Raw genomic sequence first — 15,767 nt, forward strand, 5'->3', positions numbered from 1 at the left:
GCTCCTTTATAAAAGCTGCGAGCTTGGCAACTTCCTTACTGCACACTCGACTGCCGCTGCTGATTTTACACATCTTGGAGCTACTTCCTTACAGGTCACTCACAATATCTAAACCTAAAAAAATATGAATCACAATAATAATAATAACCGGAACATTTTTTGTCATTTGATTTATGATTGTTATTTAATTATATTAGATTTAATGTGTGAGTTTGACGAGGCAATGATTTACCCCCCCCACCCCTCTTTTTTTCCTCACCAGAGATGTTTCAGCGTGCGTGCCTGCTGCTTGCAGCGCTTTGCATGCAGTGGCAGGTGAATGCCCGTAAGTATATATAGAGCCTGCTAAAACACATTTAATCGTATCTGGTTCGAAATTTCCAACAGATGAGTTAGTCAGTTAGTTGACAAGATGCATTTTTCTACATACTTCCAGAATTTCTGACCAGGGAGAGCCTTGAACAGGCCGTGAACGCCGCCATCACTAAAGTGGACTCGGCTTATGAATACTCAAGACAAGAGTGAGTTTTTACATTTGATGTACGGACTTTTTTTTTTTTTTTTTTTAACTGAAGGCGGGTAGGTACACCGGCATACTTTGATGAAGAAAAAAATGATTGACAAGTCAGAGCTGCACATTTTGGTTTATTATTATGATGGTGTAGTGGTGGTGGTGTAATAATGCATGTTTGATATTTTATTATAATGTTAAGCTACAGAGGGATAAAACATTTATATAAATAAATAAATACATAAATAAATCTCTGAAGCATATGGTGAGCTAGCTCCGTGTTTTTCAAACTCAGGCACTCCGGTTTCCTCCTACATTTCCAAAAACATGCATGGTAGGTTATTTGAACACTCTGTGAGTGTGAATTGTTGTTTGTCTCCGTGATCCCTGTGATTGGCTGGCAACCAATTCAGGGTGTACCCCGCCAACTACCCGAAGACAGTTCGGATAGGCTCCAGCACGCCCGCGACCCCTGTGAGGAGAAGCAGTTTAGATAATGGATGGATGGAAGTTAATTGGACCTTCTGCCATCTAGTGGAGGACCATTTAATTGTTCTGCTTGTCACCATGCATTGCTGGCATAGCTAGGTGAACAAGATTATTTCTAGTGAAATACGTAATAATTTGGACCATTTTAGACTTTTTTTTTCTTTTCTTTTTCATCCTTTTCTTTCTTTTGGTATTTTTATAGAGGGCGCAAAGTAGAAACGGGTATGTGTCCTGTTGTGGGAGGGAACACAGCCGATTTGATTGCCATCCAATGGGAGTGGCTCCTCCTATTCCCTTTAAATTCAGCACAGGAGAGCATTGCTGTTTACGTGGCGGAAGGACCCGCGTCTGTGCGGCATGCACAAAGTACCTTTAATAAGACCTGCGAGATCATCGCCACTTACTGATGATGTAGTAAAGTTGGCCACTGTGGAGTGGAACTTGGAGACAGCCATCTACCCACGACTATACGTCCGTGTGCGACAACACCCACCCCAGCCAACCCCCTAGTTTTGTCTTGCAGTCGGGGTGCTATGAAGCATATTTTTAAGACGCTAATAATAATGATAATCAGTTGAATGACTTGATTTCTATAATGATTCAGAGGAATTGACGCGCAATGACATGTCCGCGGAGCACAAAGTCTGCCTGCGTCTTGACCAAATCGCGTTACTCCACCTACGCCACAACTTAGACCTGCTTTTAGTTGGTTTAAAGTCTACTCTCTGTCACCAAGCTGTCTGGTGCAATACAAAACACATTCGCTCGGCGGCAGGAGCGGAGCCACGGGTGGGCCGGGTGTGCACAGATTGACAGACTGCCCACCCGGTGAGACTCCTAAAAAAACGTTTACAGTTTGAGTAAATTCTGAAATTATTTGTGTTTTATTTAACTGAATATCAAGAACGGGATAATTGTGGTTGTGTAAGGAGGATCTGAACTTCGTAGTGTTCGGTCTGTCATTTTATTTGAATATACGATGCTCAGTGAGAGAAACATTCAGGCCCACCCTGATTTTTCCAGGCCCACCCATTAGCCACGTTCTGGCTCCGCCCCCGATCGGCGGGAACGCCCAGCGAGGCGCAATGTGGTCTGCCAAATTTCCAAACGTGGTAAACTAGACTCGCCCTGGCCCGAAAATGAAAAAGCAGCAGTTTTTAAATAGGGCGCTACATTGTGCAGGTATACCGAATGAGGCAATTTAGTCTAATTCTATTGTGCACAACAAGAGGCCCGCTGCTCATAAACGTGACCTCTTGATGCTCCAGGTCCCTTGAGCGTATCAGGCGGAATGCAGCCAGACCTCAGGATGTGTTGCGCTTTCTCAAGCAACCTGTGGGAATTACCCGCGAGGTGGCCCGATCGGCCGATTACATGGAGACCACGCTGAATATCGTCAAAAGGTCTGCAGAAAGACGCCAGAGACGATCCATCAATGCAACGGGTGAGTGAAAATAGTTTCTCAATATTAGTCAGCACTCAATGTTTGTGACTCTTCAGTGATTGGCTTTACCCCCTCCGCGTTGCTAACCTTGAAACTTTGATGCATTCCAAACATACCACGAGTTTAGCCACAGGTGACACATTGGTGTAGATTTGACAATGAGGGGAAGAGAAGAGACGTACTTGTTTGTTTTGTGTAGACCCTCAATCACCAGCGGTCCGATTTCGTTGCCAGATCTGCTGTCCGAGGAAGATCTGGAGTTCATTGCAGAGCTGACAGGCTGCTCACCTCGACAGCGCGTACCCAAGTGCGCGACAACCCCCAACCTTAACGTCTTTCGCACCATAAGCGGCGTCTGTAACAACGAGTAAGACGACGGCGGTTCTTGCTTGCAGGCTGTTGGCCCCGCTCCCAATTTGACTGCATTTTTTTTTTTTTTAGCTTTTACTCACTAAAGCGAGCAACGCCGATGAAGGCGCTAATTCGTTCCGCTTGCCCGCAGGCACAATCCACGATGGGGAGCCGCTAACATACCATTCGTACGCTGGCTTCCCGCCGAGTACCAGGACGGACTCGCGGTGCCCCGGGGTTGGGACCCCATTAAAATCAATGGCTTCCTTCTTCCTTTGGTACGGTCATCCTATTCCGCTTCTTTATCAAATCCGACTGAAGGTATCCAAATGGCCATTTGGAATTGAAATTGCTCTCTTTGGCGAAACCACGTCTTTATCGTTTTAAGGTGCGAGAGGTGTCCAACCGCATCCTGGCCACATCCATCAACGATGTAGTGAGTGACTCGGTCTTTACTCACCTGTTGCCCTCCTTTGGACAATGGACGGACCACGACCAAACCTTGGCGCCGCATTCCCCGGTCATCCGTTCATTCAGCAACGGTCTGGACTGCGACGAGAGCTGTGAGCGCACTGAGCCTTGTTTCCCAATTCTGGTCAGTAACCTCGCTTACCGTCCGGCTTAGCCGGCACACCCACAAAGGCAAACGCGCTCACCGCGTCTCACCCTCCGAGCAGATCCCCAAGAATGACCCGCGCTTCGGCGTGCAGGAGTGCATCCCCTTCTTCCGATCAACAGCGACTTGCGGCTCCGGCAAAGCAGGCGTCATCTTTGGCGCTGCCACCGTACGGCAACAGCTGAACGCCCTCACGGCTTACATCGACGCGAGTCAGGTGTACGGCACAGAGGACGAAAAAGCCAAAGAGCTCCGTGACCTCACCACGGACGAGGGCTTGTTGAGGGTCAACGAAAAGTTTACCGACAAAGGCAGGGAGCTGCTGCCCTTCACCGATATGATGGCCAACGTGTGCGCGACCCGAGCTCGTATCACCAATGACAAAAAGGCTGAGGAAGTGCGTTGCTTTTTGGCAGGTGAGTGGCTGCTTGAAGTTGCTCTCCTCTCCTTTGTGGCTCCCACCGGCAACCATTTTACTCGATGCTAACTTTGAAGGTGATGAACGAACCAACGAGAACATTATTCTGACCTCGCTGCACACGCTATTTTTACGCGAGCACAACCGTTTGGCTCGAGCCCTGGCCAAACTAAATCCCGACTGGAGCGGGGAGAGACTGTACCAGGAAGCCCGCAAGATTGTGGGAGCGTATCTCCAGGTTTGAGCTGGCCTCTCTCGCGTGAACAGTGATCTTGCTCGATGAATTCTGCCGTTTACAGTTTTTTTTTTTTTTTTCCCCCTTGTCTCTCAGGTTATTACATTCAGAGACTACATTGGCAACGTAGTTGGTCCTGACGTTGTCGCCAAGAAGCTCTCCACCTACCCTGGCTACGATAAATTCATCGACGCCTCGATCGCCAATGTATACGCGACAGCCGCCTACCGATACGGCCACTCGATGATTCAGCCGTTTGTTATCCGTCTCAATGCGGCCTACGAGGAACACCCGTTGTACCCCTCCCCGCTGCTGCACACGGCCTTGAACGCACCGTGGAGGATTGTCTTTGAAGGTATTGGTCACAACCTGCAGCTGCTTTTTCGATCGCATGCCCCGCGCGTATGATTACAGTATGTGCGAAAATGATTTCAGGCGGCATCGACCCGATCTTCAGGGGCCTCATCAGTCGGCCGGCCAAGTTGAATGTTCAGGATTCCATCTTAACAGATGAGCTGAGAGACTACCTGTTTCGGTTTTCTTTTGAGATGGCACTGGATTTGGGCTCCCTCAACATGCAGCGTGGACGTGACCACGGACTCCCCGGTAGGGTGTTTCTGTCGTCCCGCACACACACACACACACACACACACTCTGTTTATGATCTCAAGAGTCGACTTTCGTTCATGTGCATACCTGTGTTCTCAGGATACAACCAATGGCGGAAGTTCTGTGGTCTGTCGCAGCCCAGAGATGAGACGGAGCTGGCTGAAGTGCTGAAAAACAAGGATTTGGCTAGGAGTCTTCTGGAGCTGTACGGCACACCCGATAACATTGATCCGTGGCTCGGAGGAATTGCAGAGCCTCTGGTGAGAGGAGGACGAGTTGGAGCCTTGTTTGCCTGCCTGATTGGAATTCAGTTCAGCAATAGTAGAGCGGGCGACAGGTAACGCGATAAGAACAAATGCGCGGCTTAAAGCTTCTCTACCCACAAACTCAGCGACAAAATGTTCTTTCCAGATTTTGGTGGGAGAACGAGGGAGTCTTCACAAAGTCCCAGAGGGCATCTCTGATGACGACGTCGTTGTCCCGCATTCTCTGCGACAACACTGGTATCACAGAAGTTCCAGACAAACCGTTCCTGTTCCGGCCACGAGGTGACGGTTACACCGATTGCCGTTACATCCCGGAGTTTGACCTTACTCCATGGACAGACACCCGTGAGTCCCACGAGGAAACACCAGAGAAAAAGAGTGCCTTTTGTCTTTGCATTTTGGAATGACTGACTTCACCATTCTATGTTTGATAGCGTATGGATTTGTGGACACCAAACCAGAGCCATCCAAGCCCGCTCCAAGTATGTGAAACATACTTAAAAACATATACATATATATATATATATATATATATATATATATATATATAGAGAGAGAGAGAGAGAGAGAGATATTAAAAATTGTATTTTGACTGACTGCTATCACCCATTCATTGATTCAAGCTCCCTGGACTGGATGGGCAAGCGTGAAACCTGTAGGATATGGACAACAAGGAGCTGTTGGACCCCCTGGACCACCAGGTAAAACTAGTGATGTTAGGTTATTTTCTTTTCAGTTTATTCAGTTTAACGTTTTGATTTTTCAATGTTCATTTATTTTGAAAAACTACTATTAACTTCAATAATATGCAAAAAAAAAAAAACAACAAAAAGTGTCATCACATCAGCGTACTTTTAAAAAATATATAATCGTTTTTTTCTTCTTCTTTTTTTATTGTATTTTATCCAAATACATAATATACACAATATACATAACATACAGCGTAGGTCTATAATGGCTAATTATATTACATCGGGGGGCCCGCCCCTGCAGGAGGCTGCCATGTTTCGCTGCCATCTTTCTGCTACGGATACCCGAAGGAGACAAACTTAGCGAACATAGTTCCTCCACATCACGACTACAGCATGTGTAACAAATGCAATGCGCTTACTTTGTCACTTGAGGGCACTCTAGAAGTTGTTTGTGACAACAACAACTCTGCTGAAGAGAAGGCTTGCGGCACATGGTCTCTCCGTGCTTCTAGCTAAGGTCGTTGCATTCTATTTAGTTCACCACTAAATACAACAAAATTCTACACACTGTCTCTTTACAACAGCTGGCTAACGTTTAACCCAGCAGTTTGAAGGGTGTTACCTATCCACGTTTTTTTTTCCTGTTCCAGGACCTCCAGGTGTCCCCGGGTCTATGAGCCACGAGAAAATGGCTTTCTCTGTCCGACTGAGCAACAATTTCCCCAGACCTGGTGTTCCAATCGCCTTCCAAGAGATCATCTACAACGGGCAGAACAGCTATGACATCAACACGGGCATATTTACTTGCATGTATTCAGGGGTGTACGAATTCCAGTTCTCCTGCACCATCTTCGAGCATGCTGCCAGTGTGGATCTGATGCGTAATGGAGATGTCATTTTGCATTCATTCACCACCAAGCAGGAAGGTTACATCACAGCCAGTGGAGGCACATACGTCAAGCTGAGACAGGGAGACAAGGTATGGCTTGTGGCTAACTTTGGTGGCAACGGTTTGACAAGAGACAGCTACTTCAATGGCCATTTGCTCTTTACTGAGGACTAATCACTAGTCCAAAACATCTCGAAGAATAGTTGCAAGTGGAAAAGCATATGTGCAAACATTCAATCCTGTATAACACAAACACACTGTTGCACATATGCATTGACGCCCGTTTATTTTCTTTTTTTTTTTAAAGATTGGTTTAATTAGATAGATAGATAGATCCATAGAAAGATCTCTAAATCGATAGATAGATAGATAGATCACACACACACGACCGATCGATCGATAGACAGACAGACAAATGTTGCGCCCATGTTGCGTGTGTGTGTGGGCGTGTGTGCGCGTGTGCGTGCGTGTGTAGGTGGTCTGCGTGCATGTGTGTGGGTGTATACACATTTGTTTCTATATCTCACAATTGCATACTACTGATACATACTGATATGTAATGTCTTCTCCTTCCTTGAAAATAATTCGTCATTTTTAAATGGTCCTTTCCACTCTTCCAAAATAATAGCTTCCCACGTCTCAAGCTATTTTTGACATGAAGTAAAACTATTGGATCATCTTAAGTTGAAAAGTCGTTCTTTTCTGATTTGTTATGATAATGTAATTGAATATGTCAATAAATATATGAACAAAGCATGTGCCTTTTCCAAGATAAATCATATTGAGCTTTAAAGATAGATTACAGAATTATCACTTTTTGGGTCAAACGATTGATTCCAATTCAAACTCTAATTATTTAAACACGCACACACATCAACCTGATGCAGTTTTTGCATATCAAAAATTGTAAACAGCCATGGAATATTTTAGGCGCTGTGATCTGTGAAATATCACTTTGGGCCCCACCACTAAATGCCGAAAATTGAAAGTAGTATATTTAAAAAATGTTTTCTATAAAAATCATCATTACTTGTGTAAAACAGCAGCAATCAAAAGGAATTTTCAAGCATGGAAGACCCTGCAAAATTGACTTCAAATTGCCGGGACTACATTGAACAGTAAACTTTTGGGTAGTGGTACAATTTCGCATAGAGGGTAATTATCCTGAGTTAATTACACCCCCACTTCTGCCCTAAAATAAATAGATAAATAAATAAATTCTTCTGTTGACCAGTGGATGGCGCTAATATACAAGGTATGTGAAAATACACCGGGCCACAACCTGTGGAATTTTACTTTCCTGAAATGCAACACATTCACGATGCTTGACACGTATTCTCTGTAAAAGCATGAGGAAGAGTTTTGTATTGTAAAAGTTAGCGTTCGCCCATTGTTTTAATGCTGTAATCGTAGATAATACTTTTTTTTTTAATTTTCAGCTCTACTGTTGTTGAATTTTATGGCTTGAATATGGGGGATCATTTGTATTTAAAGCTTGGGTGACCCAAAATGTTATTATAACGTGATCTGAATACATTTGTAACATTTGCTGCTCTGACTAATAAATATTCACACCACTACTACTACTACTACTGCTACTACTACTACTAATAATAATAATAATAATCATAATGATTGCATTGTGAATGTGATTTACAGTTTTAAACGTTTAAAACTCCTGATTTAAAGAGCTTAGAAAATATTAATTACAGTACGTATAATGAGATCACTGTAAAGTTTGAGTTGTTGCTCTTGTTAATAATAAAATAAAGCATTAGGTCGTATTCACCATATAGAAATTGTAACACAACAACAGCGCAACATTTGTGAATTTTTAAACAAATATTTAACAATATATTCTTTACAATATTAATGTCAATATGAAGTTGTAACGTGATTAAAAAGTAAATGAGTCCTGTTGTATTAGTTTTCTCATTAGTCAGAATGCAGTGATCTCTTTTAATTGTGCTGGTGCGACTTATGTTTTGACTGGTTCAATATCCTTTATTTAACCAGGTAAAAAACAAACAACGTTTTTCTAATTCTTACTCCTTAAATTGACCCGACAGAACAATACATCAATTAATGGCGTGATGAAAAGTATTGTGTGCATTATATTTAAAGGCTGCAATTCAAATTCACAGTCTTTAGAGTGATGACAGAGCTGCAGAAAGAACTTTTTAATGACAGCATATTTTGATATCCTTAGCTGAGTAAAATTAGTACTGTGATTCATTCATACAATCAGACTGAATCACATGAATTTGACTCTATTTTCTGATATTCCAGAAAAAGCTCAAGTAACTTTGCTTCTATCGTAAATTGGGCATGCTCACTGGGGATATGCATCTTAATAGGTAAAGAAAACAAAACAAAAAAAGCAGCCCAATAGGCTAGCAGTCAATGGAAGATTGTGATGGTGGCACACATTAGTTCTGCTATTGGAGGGGAGGGACGGGAACCAGCTGCTGTCTCCAACACACGCACGTGTGCACACGCGCACACGTACACGCGTGCACAACAACACACCCATTTTGGGTTGAACAACCATAAAGAGTTTTCTAGTTGATACTGTTGTGATGAAAGTCAAGTCATGTCAAATTCGATGAATCGATTAAATGTGACCTATTTTACAAGTGGGAGTTCAATTGGTCTCATTTACAAATAGCTAAACAAGTTGCTATGTCGGTGTGTGCTGTACCATGCGACTTCTATGACGAATAAAGTTCTCATGATGAAGACGGTGCTTCACTTTGGACCACTGCCCTCGTTCCTTGCAGTTTTGTGGTCCCACTACTGCTGGTTTGAATATTTTAGGGCTCGCATTGAACGATTAGCTAAAGATAGCGAGGCAAGTCGCTATTCTCATCCACAACCGGCTTATTTTTGTACTCTAGGACCCCATACAGACATCTGAAGTCGGCATTGTCTTTTCAGCCGAACATTTTGACTCTCAACAAAGTCCTGCAGCAAATGGGTGAGTCCAAAGTCCTCTGGAAATTGTAAATTGGCCAACCGGAAGGGTCAAAAGCACATGTATAGCTATGTGTTGACTTAAACACTAGTGGGCCCAGAACAGCACCACATGATTGAGTCTAGCCAAAGTATTATACAAAAAGTACACCGCGGTACCACTGGACTAATTAGCGGTTGTCATGTCTGCCTCACTGTTAGTTTAGAATCGAAAAATCTGCGGTCTTCCTGTGTGAAGTTTGCACGTTCTCCCTGTGCTGCCTATTGTATATCCAACATTCAAGACGCATACCGGTTAGGTTAAGGGAAGACTCTAAATTGAGTGTGACTGTTAATGGTTGTATATATGAATGAATCAAAAAACAACAAAACAATTAAACAGTTGCTGTTTATATTTTTGTCTTTTATCTTAAAAAATCTTTTGACACAATTAATCATTCAATCCTGCTAAACAATCTTGAAAATTATGGAATTTGGGGTGTTGCTGGTCTATGGTTGAAAAGTTGATTAAAGGATAGGGTGCCATAGGTAAAAATGGGCTCCCCCAGGAGTCTGTGCTGGGGCCAAACATTTTCAATTTGTACATCAATTACATCTTTAATGTATCCCAAGTACTTAAATTCATTCTCTTTGCCGATGATATACTAATATTTTCTGGAGTAGTGATAATCATAATGAGCTCATAACTACTGTGAACAATGAACTAAGTAATTTGAAAAAGTGGATGGACATAAACAAATGATCCTTAAACATAAACCAAACCAATGTTGTTTGTTAATTGAATAATGGATTGAGGATTACCAATAACTATTGATGATGTTCAAATCGAAGGTGTGTATGAAAATACATTTTTGGGAGTTATAATGGATAATAAAAGGTCTTGGAAACCTCACGTCGGACACGAAGCAACAAAAATCTCTAAAATCTCTCGATTTCAAATATCGTAAAACCGTACCAGGATGAGGATGCACTCCATACTTTGGTTCTCCCATACTTTCTGTACTCGAGTAGTTTATTTCCAGTACTTTGTAATTCACAGAGTATTTTTTAAATACTTTTTACATTTTAACACCAGTAACTGTACGTTTTATTCGATACATTTTCAAAACAGGGTCGTTCTTATTGTTTTACATGATGCATGTCGATTAAAAAACAAAGTAGACCAATGTTTGTGGCTCTGACAATTCCAGTAAAACACAGTAAGAAAAATCACCATCCATGACGACAATAATTTGTGAAAAAGCGTTAGTTACTGCCATTTTCCGTTACACTCTGCACTTTTAGTTGTCCCATATGGACAGTACTATTACATTAGACCTGCAGTGAAAGAACCATACTGGTCACTGAAAGTGACAAACACTACCAAGAAAAAAAAGCGATGAAATAATCAAACATTAGAAACAAATAAATAAGCCATAAAGGGACACTTATGGAATTTTTTTTTTTAACATCAGAATTGTACAATGCCTTTAATAGTTACTTTCATAAACTGTATTCAGTATTTGAAATGCTGTACTAAAATATCTCCCTCTTCATCTTCTTCTGCCCAATGAAAAAAAAAAACCTAATAATAATAATAATAATAATAATAAAATATGTGCTCTATGCTACTTTTCTGATTTTAGTTTGTTGCTTATTAATCCGTTTTCAGCTGATTGAAAATTATTGACATCATTTCTCAGAAACAGTGAAGGAATGTCCTAAAAGTGTGCAGACTCAAGGTGCAGTGAAGCTGTCATGTCATGAGGGGACTTGTGCGTGGAACAAGGCGACAATGCTGGGTGGAGGTGGTGGTGGTGATAGGGTGGGGGGCGTGGGGGGGGGGCAGCATGACTCCCCGGGACGGCTCTCATAATTGGGGGGAACATCTGACTTTGTCCCGCGCTGGCAGCAGATGGTGGGCTGGCTGCGGCGGGACCAGAAAGGGGGGGGGGGGCTGGGGGCTGCTGCGGGGGTTGAGATTTACGCTGTCATTGTGACATTGTCCCGGCCAATGAGACAATAGGCTGAGGGGGAAGGAATCAGGGTTGGGCAAAACTTGCGGGTTTTAACAAGAAAAAAGGGAGGAAATGTGACATATACAGGTGTTATTTTGTTGACTTTTCCTGACTTATAAGCACTTAGCCGAGATGCGCAAAAAATGTAGCGAGCTTAAAAATCATTTCACCAGGTTCTGATGTGGTTCTCTGCATGTGGGCCGCGTGAAGAGTAATGGACATTGTGCACACTGGGTGAGGATGGCGGACTTTTAATGACGCTGAGACCGCGTTCGTCGCTGCCGATTTTAGTGAGTTGCATTTGAAAATCAAATTATATCGCAAGGGCGTGATTGCCCCACGTGCAGGTGCAAATCATGCTTTATAACCAATACGTTGCGGCTGGATGTCTTTTGAGCGTGAAAAGTTCGTGTAAACCTCACGGGGTGGATGCTGAATGTGGCTGTGCTCCAACTAACGGGACACACTTTACACCAATGAGAGCATCCAATTGCAACATATGGCACGGAGGCCCCTCCTTCTCCACGCTCCATCCTCATTCATGCTTCACCACAGTGGTTCACTGTAAGCCTCCCGGCCCTCGGACCAACTCTTTGGATGTAGAGTACTCGTTCGCACTGTCAACCAAACAGACTTGCACACGATATTGCGCCGCAGGTGGAGTTAGTTGCACCCGAGCAGATGATTGCCGGCGCTCTTTTTGGACCATGATTGAAAACAGAGACGGGATCTATTTATTCACATCTTTGCACCTTTAAGCCCAAGTGCGAGGGGATTCATATCGAGACACTCTCCAAAACATCCCACTTCATCAGCAACTTTATCACCCAAAAGCTCTGTTTTTCCTCTCCCTTTTCTTGCTGCGCCCCGGAGGAGCGCGGCGCTTTCTTTTGGTGTGTTTGCTCTCGTGCTTTGGCTCCGCGGCTGAGTTTGTGTCGACTTTCAAAAAGTGCACCTACCGCTCAGGACAGGGCTTAAATGTTTGGGATCCAGGAGCATTTGATGAGAGAAGTGAGCGGATTAAAAGAGAGAAGTCTTGGAGAGGAGATGGATCCAGTCCGCTCTTGGGTGCGCAATGTCGGCGTGGTGGATGCCAACGTCGCTGCGCAAAGGTACTGTACATCAGCTGTCATTTGTTATGTGCCTTATTATCATCTAAGGATAGAGAAACTTGGGAAAAAGTGCCTGGATTGTATATTTCTAGTGAAAAGCGCTGCAGACCTGTTGTGAAATGTTACTCCTAAATCTCCTCGAAAAGTCATGGGTCAAAAGACTGAATAAAATTAGCTTTTAAAAGCAAGAACAAACAAAATAGTGACAGAATAATGTCAAGAAATTTAATGGGCAATCGTGCACATAAGGGAACTGTTTCATTAACAAGACTAACTCCAACCTAAAGTTTAGCCACTCCACAAATTAAAAAAATGAAACACAAATATAGAATGTTTTTGCAACTTCTGTTTTGGAACGGACGCACCCGTTTTTTGGATTGAAGAAAAAAAAAAATCTTAATTTAAAAACAGCAACGACAACATTTTGAAATAAAAGGAAAAAAAATCTCATTTGTCTGTTGCATTATATTTTAATTTGTCTAAACACGTACATTCCCGTTGCATGTTTGAAAAGTTTATAGAGGAAACAACAGTTTTCCCTCAAAATGAAAACCTAGGGTCGAAGAAAATACCTTAAAAGTGAGTGGATGTAATGCATGCATACTATATGAAATAATGTTGGACACTGACGGTTTAATTGGTTACAATTTATAAAACAGAAATATTCTTTCTACCGTATATTTTTGGGTTTTATATATTGAAAAGATATATACTGTTAAAATGTTACAGGAGAGAAAATGTATTTGAGTGTAATTTAAATAAACTGAAATATATTCAGTGTGCAGTTTGTTCCACTTTATTTGTCAGTATATATGTTATTAATTCATCTGTAACAAATTCTGCAATATTTATATTTTAATTTTCCCCCTTTCTTCTTCTTCCTTTTCCCCCTTTCTTCTTCTTCCTTTTCTTCTTCTTCGTCTTCTTCTTCTTCTTCTCCTTCTTCTTCTTCTTCATCTACTTCTTCTTATTATTATTGTTATTATTATTATTATTATTATAATTATTATTTAACAGTTGTGGACAGAGTTGGGGATGCCAAATTTGGGAAAGCTGCAATTTTGGACTCATATACTTTAAAACGGATTTGGAGAAATGTGCATTTAAAAAGGTGGAATTCAATCTTAAGTTTATGATGATAAACAGTATTATATCTAATATAATATTAAAATGAATAACAATTTGTGATTCACATTGAAGGACACCCTTTTATGGAAATAATAGCGTTGATAAAAACGAATGTGTTTTTTGATGGTACTGTATTTGAATAATAACAATACAAGGAACCTTGGCTTTAATTTCATTCCAAAGCCCATCTTTGGTTTCATCCCCAGCACCACAGTGTGAGTGACATGATGACTCCCCATAAAAAAAAAGTTGTCATGTCAGTCTAATGGAGTGCACCTGCATGTTTTTTTTTCCCAGTGGAGTGGCCCTGTCCAGAGCTCACTTTGAGAAACAGCCTCCTTCCAATCTGCGCAAGTCCAACTTCTTCCACTTTGTGCTGGCGCTCTACGACAGACACGGGCAGCCGGTGGAAGTGGAGAGGACGGCCTTTGTGGACTTTGTGGAACACGACAAGGTGTGTGAGGGCTTCACTCTTCAACTATATTTGCCCGCCGCTCTCCACGAAACGCACGCGCTCCCCTCAAGTGGCAACAAGAATACGCGACAGACAGCAGATTTCATCAATAGAAACCAGTTGCTCGTCTTGATCTTCAGTGCCTGCATGGAACAGCTGACGGCTTCATGCTCACACGAGCTCATATACCCTCAGTGAGTTGATGATGTGGGATTGAAAAAGAATATCTAATGACTAATTAGCAGCTCGCCTCATTAGAAGGAGGGGGCCACCTCTACTTTTTTTTTTTTTTTTTAATGCAAATGATCCCCCCCCCCCTCCTGTTAAGTTATCCGCAGAAAGCGAATCATCAAAGTCTGTTCTCAAAACAGCAGTGTGGGGCAGGGGGGGGGGGGGGGGGGGGCGAATTCCTCAGGTTGGCCAAGTGGGACGTGCGCGTGGACGAGTGCGGTTGAGAAATCTCGAAATGGACGCTGGCCTCTTGTCCACTGTTGACAGACACTTGTGCCGTGTGTGAGCCCATCGTGGCTCCCAAGATCTTGTCAAGTCAGGTTTGCTGAAAATGTCAGGGGTGGTTTGTGTGCGTGTGTGTGTGTGTGTGTGTGTGTGTGTGCCAGGGTTGAAAGCTGTCAGTGTGTGCCAGTGGGTTCATTTTCTGCATGGTTACCCTGGCATCTGTTTTTCCTTTGTAATTATGCAGAGGTAGAGCGATGGCATGACAAAATAAACAGCCCTCTGTTTATATTGATAAAACCTACAAAGGCAGTCATCAATCTATCTGCCCGATATTACAAATTCAGGCTTCCCCGTGCACTTCCCCAACTTATCTTCATGCATCTTAATTTGCCCTCTTCCTCTTCCCTTTTGCTCCGCTCCCCCGTGCAGCCTTCTTGTTCTTCTCCCCTTGCTCTCATCTTTGAGATGCCTCCTGGGTTATTGGACCAGAGAGCATTCCTTTGAGACCACTTAGAAAGACCAGGAGAGGTAGAAGACGAGAAAGAAAGGGGAAGCAAGAGACGAGGTGGGGGCTGGAGGCAAGTAGAAGAAGCGTAGCGCAAAAGCAAGTTTTCCCGTCAAGGTCGACCGCTGCTCCTTCTTACATGCGGTCAAACGCGCTTGTCGCACTTGCCTAACTTCTCCGGCAGCCGAATCTCAAGGCTTTGGGAGTTTGTATGAGACATGATAGCTCTGCCTCTCCTATGCCGAGATGTGACCCAAGGTTAAGCGTTGAGCTTACGGCAACAACACACACAACGTTGAGCCCTGTGATCTCGACGCCGCTCCCGGAGAAGGTCGAACTGCAGGATTTGGAGAGATTGGCTTTGTGTTTAACTGTGTCCCTTAACGTGCTTAACTACATGCTCTGTGTTGTGTGGGTGTGTTTGTTTCTTTCCAAGGAGCAGACGGGAGAAAAGACCAACAACGGCACTCACTACAAGCTCCAGCTCCTCTACAGCAACGGTAAGAAGCAGTGAACGCAGACCTTTAAATTGATCAGATGGGGAAAGTTTAAACAGTGAAGGTAACGGTCAACTGTCAGAAATGGAAGTACATTGCTGTCCCTCAAGGTTCAAGCTACATGA

At 43.0% G+C, this 15,767-nt stretch overlaps 2 protein-coding genes across 6 annotated transcripts in view; both read left to right on the forward strand.

The window, feature by feature from the left end:
• On the forward strand, positions 1-8,100 carry LOC147146859 (eosinophil peroxidase-like). Its single transcript, XM_086030582.1, has 16 exons — positions 1-94; positions 263-325; positions 437-521; positions 2,269-2,444; positions 2,679-2,811; positions 2,947-3,073; positions 3,184-3,390; positions 3,473-3,827; positions 3,907-4,067; positions 4,161-4,419; positions 4,500-4,670; positions 4,773-5,010; positions 5,085-5,284; positions 5,374-5,421; positions 5,563-5,640; positions 6,282-8,100. The coding sequence occupies exons 2-16, from the start codon at positions 265-267 to the stop codon at positions 6,692-6,694; spliced, it is 2,712 nt and encodes a 903-aa protein (XP_085886708.1). The 5' UTR covers positions 1-94; positions 263-264; the 3' UTR covers positions 6,695-8,100.
• Positions 8,101-12,383: 4,283 nt separating this feature from the next.
• ebf2 (EBF transcription factor 2) overlaps positions 12,384-15,767 on the forward strand; it is a 37,213-nt gene continuing 33,829 nt past the window's right edge. Inside the window, exons 1-3 of one of the 5 annotated variants that reach the window (XM_086031416.1) lie at positions 12,384-12,602; positions 14,028-14,184; positions 15,582-15,645. In XM_086031416.1, the coding sequence (XP_085887542.1) occupies positions 12,469-12,602; positions 14,028-14,184; positions 15,582-15,645 (355 nt within the window). In that variant the 5' untranslated portion in view covers positions 12,384-12,468. Of the gene's footprint in view, positions 12,603-14,027; positions 14,185-14,250; positions 14,379-15,581; positions 15,646-15,767 lie in introns of those variants that run through there. The other 4 variants (XM_086031417.1, XM_086031414.1, XM_086031415.1 and 1 more) reach the window with 4 other exon arrangements.

The sequence above is a fragment of the Filicampus tigris genome, chromosome 5, assembly GCF_054856515.1.
Source record: "Filicampus tigris isolate MCC_2025a chromosome 5, RoL_Ftig_1.0, whole genome shotgun sequence".
Lineage (NCBI taxonomy): Eukaryota > Metazoa > Chordata > Actinopteri > Syngnathiformes > Syngnathidae > Filicampus > Filicampus tigris.